The 9,154-nt window shown below is 35.4% G+C and overlaps 1 protein-coding gene across 1 annotated transcript; it reads right to left on the reverse strand.

Moving 5' to 3' along the window:
• Positions 1-1,318: 1,318 nt before the first annotated feature.
• nmbb (neuromedin Bb) lies at positions 1,319-2,569 on the reverse strand. Its single transcript, XM_048183349.1, has 3 exons — positions 2,102-2,569; positions 1,825-2,012; positions 1,319-1,613 (listed from the first exon to the last, which is right to left on the reverse strand). Exons 1-3 carry the CDS (start codon positions 2,268-2,270, stop codon positions 1,563-1,565), a joined length of 408 nt encoding a protein of 135 aa, XP_048039306.1. The 5' UTR covers positions 2,271-2,569; the 3' UTR covers positions 1,319-1,562.
• Positions 2,570-9,154: the final 6,585 nt, after the last annotated feature.

Genomic DNA, 9,154 nt, shown 5'->3' on the forward strand with positions numbered 1-9,154 from the left:
ACTATTTTGGTATTTTACTACATTTATAACTGTGTCATCCTGTAGTGCTTGGAAATTTGGATTTTGATAGTTTGTTCATGTAACTGTTAAATCTAGGCTAGTTATGATGTGCAAAAAATGATTAAATCATTCACCAGGTAATTGTATTGCCGAGGTTTGTCTTAGATTTCCACTTTTGTCTACTGTTGTGTGTGTGATGTTTGTAAAATGTAAACATATACTCAAAACTTGGGCTGGGCAATAAAATGATAAACATTAATGTAGACATGTATTAAATGAGTAATAGAATATAATTACAGTATTTCTTTGTTATTAAGCTATAGCATTTATGCATTTGTATTTATACTAAATGTATAGGCTGTTGTTTTCCATAACAAATACCATATAGTTACATTTTACCGTGGTAGTGAGGTGCTATATGTGTGGTTTTACCTGTGATTATCCAACCCATCTAAATGCATGGATGATTATGGGTAATTTTAATAAAAGTATACAGTATACAGTAAAAGTATACTCAGAATATTTAAATTTTACCCTATAAAAATGAGGTTGTTACAATTTTTACAGATGTTACTATTTTTATTAATTAACATAAACTTACATTTGCATCCTAACTCAAGCTACTGACAAATGCACATTTCTAAGAGACAAAACACGTAATATTATTAATATTGCAGCCTGCAATGCAAACTATGACGAAGATATGTGCCATCAAAGTCAGGCAACACAAACCATTTGAAACAATATCACCCGTCAGAACATGCAGAAACTAAGAAGTGCAGCAGCTAAGATATTTCTTTTGTTAAGGAAAAAAGACTGAAAAATGATTTTACATAAGTTAACTTGTGCGTATTTTAATGTAGAAAAAATTAAAAATTTATTGAATATTCTGCCTCAGGTTTGTGAGATGTTTAAAACCACAATTAACTGTTTTGCAATTTTTACTCAAGTGCAAAAATCTGCCTTTAAACTTGAAAGAAATAAAGATTTGACATTTATCATGATATTTTTTTGGCCCAGCCCTACTCACAACAGATTAATTACTTTTTTAGTTGATATTGTTTTGTTTTCCTCACTGATGTTTTGAATTTCCTGTTAATGTTTTCTGTAAAGTACAATATATTTTTTTAGTTTTCATAAAACACCATTTGTTAGTCTAAATAATAACTTCTACAAATACATCTCATTAATAATCAATGAAATCCCCAAGAATGTTGTTCTCTAAACCTAACCACTCATCTGTTTAACACATACATGCTTTTTCACTGAACGTTATATAGAAATTTAGATACAAATTATGACACTTTTAACATTGTAGTTGCATGCAGGAGCAACTGACTTCACCAATAGTCTTTATTTAATACAAATTATTGAAAAAAATAATACAATTCTGGACATCCTCTAAAAATAAATATACAAGTATAACTTGTTGCATTTATTGTGACATGGAGGTGGATAAAAGGTTTAGTTAAGAAACAAATTACAGTTGATGAAAAAGCAATTACAAATTCCATGTGAATTAAACCTTTGAAGATTTCAGGCAACGGAAGTCATCATCATTTTTAATTGTCTTGGATGTAGCTTTCTAATATCTTCATTAATATTGCAGTCACCTAGAACAACCAGAAACAGTTCATATGAATCAATTGTTGATCTGTGATTATCATGCAGAACTGCCCAACTGACATTTTAAACCAAACAAGCAAATTATTTTAAATCACATCATTCATGAAAAGTATTTACAACAGAAGAATATTCCCTCTCATGTTCCATCAGTTATTTCAGACCAGAGTAAAGTATAACCAATTCAGTCTCGGATCTTACCGGAACTTTAGGGCGGATCTCCTGCGAGTCGAGGTGTGTTTGAAGCGCGATCTTCAGCATCTCCTGGTAGAGGTCCGCGGGCTCGACCTGCTGGCGACTCAGTGCAGCCTCGATGGCTTTCATGGTGGAATCCTCCTCGCTCGGCAAGCGTTCGCTGTCCACGACACTTTTCTTCCCCATAAAATGACCTTAAGTGTCAAATCACATTTCTGTTTCTATTCTCTAGGTATAAGTCACGTTATATGTAGCACAATAACAAGTCATGTATGCATCTCACCTGTTGCCCATAAATTTCCTCTCGGGTTAACTTTGATCTTTGCAACTTTGTTTCTTAGTTCAGTCAAGTCAAGGCTCACTGAGGACGTAATTGAAATGTAAAAAGAGAACAGCACAAGGTACGTGAGGAATCCACAGTGACAAAAACTGGATACACTTAAACTGGACATTTCTAAACGTTGTCGGTGTATCCTCTCTCTCTCTCAATGCGCGTACATCTACTAGGACTGGGGGAGTCAGATGTTGTTTTTATATCGCGCGGATGGGAGGGCTGGACGGGCTGTCGTGTGCTAATGACTTATTGCGTTCCATTCAGGTCCAGCGAACATTGCGACGTTGTCGATATCTGCAAATATGGCGCGTGTTGTGAATATAACAGAGCCTATGGAAAAGTAATTTTCACTTGCCAACACTTGCCAAAATTTTGCAGAGTCAAATTTCTGTGAACTGCAGCGTTCAGCACCATGGACAACACTCACAATCACATGCTAATAATAATAGGAGAGTTGCTGTCACGTTTGGCTTCCTAAAGGATTTCACATGAAATGTTAGTGTTGAACTTTATCCTATTGTAGGTTATTATTATTATTTTTATTATTATTTGTCTTTATTCTTCATTCTGTGTAATGTTCAAAGCAATGTCAGAATACATATATACATATATATAATGGTACAAATTTAATTGCCATTGCAATTAATACAGCTAATATGTTCCTTGCATCATGATCCGTATGTTTGTTAAATGCAGAAAGGTCAGGTTCAAAGATCATATCTTGTGAGTCAAATCAGACAATATGGTAAACTGCCAATACTTGTCAGTTATGACATTATGTGGAATTGTGCAATTCTTTTTTAGTCAAATTTTGCTTTGCATTTTTTTTTTTTTTTATGGTTTGTATTAATTTTTTTAAGAGATAATTGAGTCACTTTCATTCAGAGTCAATGGCATGCCTTACTCTAAAAAAGCTTGTTTAAACATAAGTACATCAGTAAAGAAATCAACTTTTTAGAATAGAAAGATTTATATCAGGTTCTCCTCATCTTGTTTTCCCCCTTTCATGGAAATCAATGAGTTTCCCTGTGGGAGGAGGGTTGTTTCCTTCACACTTTCCGGTCGGGAGGGAGAGGGTGAGGACGCGAAGTGAACTTGCTAAGGGTTGGAGGTGAAAATGCAATCCATTACCACCAGTGACACCTCTTTTCCCAATAGCCTGACATGAAACCCTAATGATGTGACTCCAGTGAACACGCATTTGATTTTTTTTTTCTTCCGCAGTCTGAAACAAATGGGCCAGTGACTCACAAGGGACACGGCATGCCATTAAACTCAGATGTGTGGAAGCAGGTGATGGCTGATTATTGCTGAGAATTTAAAGGTTCTAACCTTCCCCTGCCTCACACCTTTTTTTTATGGTAACCCACATAAGAACTAGGCTGTAGTAAGTAAGAGTGCAGAGAGAGTATAACCCTGTCTCTCACCCATGCTATTTTTAACATTTACGCACTTTTTAAAGTGTGAAAGAAAAAAAGCAGAATGATTCATGTTTTTTATGACACTGAATGTGATAAACACTATCTAATTATCACTTTGCATTAGTGCTTGTGCTTTTTTTTTTTTGATGGCAGTGAGGGCCATTTTTAGAGGTTAGAAAAAAATTTTAGATTGCCATTTAAAGTTAGTATTAATAATGATTTAAGATTCTGAATATATAATTAATCTTATGTTTTCTATTAATGGAAAAAAAAAATATTGATTAAAATGTGAGACTGATCATGTGAATGGTTCTGATACACATCCCGCAATGCACTTATAACCTCTGAAAACTACATCATTTAAATGTGATAAGTCAACCTTTAAAGAGAGGAAGACTATTTTTATCACATCATTCATCATGCATTAGTTCAGTACACTGGAATAATAGCTGTTAATGGGTGGCACGGTGGTTCATTTGGTAGCACTGTCTTTGCAAACAGAAGGTCCCTGGATCAAGTCCTAGCTGAGCCAAGAGGCCTTTCTCTGTGGAGTTTGCATGTTCTGCCTGTGTCAGCGTGTGGTTGGCTGGCAAAAAAAGAAATTAAATGATTTTGCATTAAAAAAATTCATATGCTTTGTATGATAAATCCAATTACTCCTTATGGTTGCATAAATGCTGACCGTGTTTTTTAGTGTTTCACACATTACAGAGGGTTAATAGAGAGTTTTCAGAGGCTGTTAAATTTCCCAGAAAGGACCAAAATGTGAAATGTCAGGGGAAGTCATTGATAGAAAAGTCAGCTTGACTCAGAATCACCACCTGTGAAAACATGACATACTTCTTCCATTTAATAGAGTGTTAAAATGTTTTTAAGCCTCATCTCAAAATTGAATGTTTTAATAGCTCCCAAAAAATGGAGAGACACCCCCATTTCCCTTTTTTTATTCAGAAGTCCAATTTTTAGACATTTAGATATGTACACAACAGCATTGTTCTTACGCAAGAAAACGCCTCTAAATAGATTTTTTATGTAAGTTTTATTATCCTGTTGTATTATCCCACAAATTAATCCCAAAATATGTTGTAAAATAACTAGGTTCAGAAAAACGATTCCACTATTATATTTTTGAGCCATATACAGTGCACAGCATAAATGAGTACACCCCCTCTGAAACTTCTGAAAGTCAGCAATTACTCAAATGCTTAGAAGACATGTTAGGGTTCTTTAGATATATAATGCTCCAGCAAGTCTGCTTAATCAATTACCAAAGAAGCATGTCAAAATTATTCAGGAAAATAAGATTTTCTTATCAAGGTGATAAAATGTTGTGTAGCAAATATGAGTACACCCTCCTAAAAGTTACTAAGTAAAACAAAATAAAAAATGTCTGGTGTAAGTTTAAGGCAATGTTTGATCAACAGGTAAGTATGTTGAACCAAAACATTTAAAGAGAAGTAATTTCTTGACAGTTAAAAGTGTCATATAGCCCACTGAATCATTCTCAGACTTAATGCTGACAACAATGGAAGCACTTGGGAGAGATCTGTCAGGAGACTTATTTCTGAGCACAAAAGAGGACAGCGGTACAAGAGGATTACCAAATCATTGTTTTAAGTGTGAAAATAGCAAAAGTAACACAGAAATTCAAAAACAATGGACTTGTAACAAGGCCCCTCAAATAATCAGGCCTTCATTTTAAGCTTTCATTTAGTGATGAGGGATTTTTTTGCTAGACAAAGAGCAGGAGAAATACCAAGTGTCTCAGAGCCAGCAAAAGCTATGTGCCTGTTTATCTCACAGAAGTAAGATGCAGCCTGCAGAAATTACATGCATGGTTGATGTTCTCACTGGAACTACCTACTGTAGCCAAAGCACAATAAAGTCAGTTAGCCATTTCCAAAGCCCATATTTACAAAATATAGATTCTGGAAATCAATACTCTGGTCTCATGAGACCAAATCAATCATTTTGGATCTAACAGCATCCAAAATGTTATGGTGTTGCTAGAGGAGGAGTACAGTGAGAAGTGCCTGGTTCCCATAGTAAAGTTAAAAGGTAAAGGTAGTAAAGCTCTTATACAGGGATGTATGAGTGCTGAAGGTGTGAGGGAGTTATGCTGTATCAATGTTGTCATGAATTCCCACACCACTGTGTAATTTAATACACAAACTTGAAACAGAAGATGTTACCCTTTCCTCATTCCCTGCATTGTTGGGCATTTTTTAACATAACAATGAGGATGTGCATTCTCCCAAGGTGAAAAACCTTCTGTGGACATGTATTGCACTCAGTCTTAACACTCTTGAGCACCTGTGGGGGATTCTGTAGAGACGAGTTGAGCAACACTTATTAAAGATCAGGGCATTTAAGGAGCTCATCATTCAGGAGTTAAATAGGACAGATTTGTCATGAACTTGTACACTCCGTGCCAAGAACAGTCAGAGCAGTATATTCAAAATTATGGAGGGCATAGTAAGTGCTAGAATATTATAAATTTGTTGAATTAAATCTAGGTTGTACTCATTTCTGCAATCCTTAATTTAAACAAAATTAGCTAATTTACTTATTTAACGACATATATTTCTCAGTTTTGTTTATGTATATGTTTAATACATTTTAGTTTTGCCAGCTTTCCATGAATTGTATTAGTGATCATAAAAAAAATACATCTTTTGTATTTGTTCAGAGGGGGTGTACTCATTTATGCTGTGCACTGTAAGTAAGCTATAAAGTGTAATGAAAATAACGTTTTTTATTTTTTCTTATTTGAATGAGGACAGTTCAAACACACTAATTAATCTCAGTATTTCTTTATCAGCCTGTGCTCACACTGACAATGCTGAGTAAATTTTCCATACTCAAAATCTTTCTCTTTATTATCATGAAATGCTGTTCTAATTTCCTGGAGGGATGTTATACTATAAAGCAAATTATTACGATGATCAAGCACAAACAATTAGGTGAGAATGACACAGTCATTTATGAGTAGGTAATTGGTCTTAGTGAGTAGTGTGAGTAATCTCTGGAACAACAGGTCCTGGCCAATTTATTAGAATCTGTCTCTGTTTACTTGTGATTTGTTACTTTATTGTCTTTGCAGAGATAGTTTCTGTCAGTAGTTTCAGTTTCACAACAACATCAACTGAACTAACAAGACCACTGCATATTGTAAGTTTACTCTAAAGAAACACCTTGATGTGTGTTTGACAAATGTTTACCACTTTAATTGCTTTGGATGGTTCCCAATGTGGTAGGGTACATCTGAGAGGCCGGCTAATCTTATCAAAACAATATGTGACACTCCATATGTTATGCTGATAGATAAAAAGCAAGCAGGATTTGTACATTATAGGTTGGTTAGCATTCATATTGCCACATTGTCAAAAAAAGAGGATCAACTTTTAAGAAAACGTTTAAAAAAAAAAGAACATACTCTGCTTCATATTATCCTTCCCGAGTCCCGAGCGCACAAAATAGCTTTTTATACCCCCGTTTGAGCCAGATTTCAAAGAAAGATGACATGCTGCTGTCTACTGCGAAGGACTGAATCAGTTCCCAATCAGCTAACTTTTTATGACAGAAGACAGCCTCATGCAAGCAGAACTTTGTTTCTTTTTTCCAATATATAAGACTCAGTGAAGCATGTGGGTCTTTATTGTTTATGTACATATGGCTGTAGGATATGCAGCTGGATTACCTACACCCAGATGAGTCTTAGTGGGAGTTTCCACCTCACACTGGGAATATACACAACTCTGTCGCACTGTTTGCATCTCTTGCCACACCATTAAACCCTTTGACAACACACACCTGCGCTGGGCATTGTGACTCACATTCAGCCAGACAGAAGGACAATTTTGACTGAGTCATTCCCTGATCTTGTGATTTCTTGAATGTCAGTTGATGGAATATTGTTGGTTAGTTATTAATGGCAGAGAAGCACACTACTCAACCCCAACGTTTTGAAGTACTAGTCTAGCTAACAAACAGACTATATTTACAGCCAGTGTCTCACAAAAATCATTTATATCCATATCCAAAATCAAACTACACAACGGAATCAGAATCAAATGCTAAATTCACAAGCTCAAAGATGTATTTCCTGCAGGAAAATGAGTTTTCCTTTATATGGATGTACTGATGTTGGATATGTTATGTATTTAGAGCAGATGGTAGAAATACAACAACAGAGACTGATTTGAGAAGTCTGTGTTGGTTGTATTGATTGTATATTGATTATGTAAGTGATAATGTACAGCCAGCAGGTCTTTATCGCAAAATAAACATCGAATACTCACCCTGAATGGGTTTATTTTATGATAATGACCTCCTGACTGAACATTATCCTGCTTATTACATGGCTACATGAAATATTGAACTTATTGCTATCACAAAGTTGAAATTATAATTTACCTTTACATTATCTAAGAAAAAATAGTCCATTACAATATATAAAACAGATGGCCAAGCGACAATATTACAGTAGCCTAATTAACTGTCATTTTCTCTACAATAGAGTTGTGTCTGCACGAAACATCAAAGTATTTGTGTTTTATATTGCCGACTGATATAAATGACTATCCAGTATGATGAACTACACCAGTCCTGCATAATGGTCATTGCGGAAACGATTAAACACTGACCAAAGGACTATTGATCTAACCTGTAATCTTTCAAAAAGCATTATCACATAATTAGCCAGTCATGAATTCATTCAAGAATGTTTAGCCTTTTCTCTTGTTAAGATGCACAGCGCGAAGGCTGCGAGATTGTATCTGAATGTCAGAGCAGCACACAGTTCACACACAGCCTGCAGTGCCAGATTATAGCACCAGTGACAGTTACCACAGTGACGGCATAGACACACTTGCTGCCTCCAACTTTTAGTGGATAAGAGATAAAAGTTGTTAAAATGCCAGCGCTATTGTGACATTTCAGAAGCTTCTGGTGATTCTAATACAATTCCCTATTTAGTGCAAAAATTACATCCCGCGTGTCATCATGATTATCACCATGAAAACGATGACAGTATAATAGACTACCATATGGTTTTCCTTGAATATTTCGACCTGACATTTTAATAATATTAAGGTGCATTTCGCTTATGATCACAATGTTTACACATTCAAACAGAACAGAACCCTTTTCTCTCATCCTTCTCACTCTGCATTTGTTTTTAATGAACAAGTTTGCCTGTTCATACTCAGTCTGGATTCCAGACTATCCCTCCACTTTGTAGCTTATTACTTCATCGTGACGTGGGCAGGCAATTACGCATAAGTATATTCTTAGGGACTATAATTAGGCTCCCTCATGGTAGGCATTTGCAAAAACTCAGGCTAGAATATATATTCGTTCATTCGACTAATTTATCACAATCAAAGTATATGGCAATGCCTTATCACCAATGCTCTGCTGGATATGAGAGACTATGTTAATGCATTCATTACTCCGCACACTCTTCTCAGATCCTGTCTAAGCTTTGGAATGTTTCATTTTGTATTCATAATGTTTTCTCCATATGTGTCGTGTTAGCAGTTTACTGTAGTTTGCCCACACAGACCACGAGGCACTTAGG

Source organism: Megalobrama amblycephala, linkage group LG3, assembly GCF_018812025.1.
Source record: "Megalobrama amblycephala isolate DHTTF-2021 linkage group LG3, ASM1881202v1, whole genome shotgun sequence".
Classification (NCBI taxonomy): Eukaryota; Metazoa; Chordata; class Actinopteri; order Cypriniformes; family Xenocyprididae; genus Megalobrama; species Megalobrama amblycephala.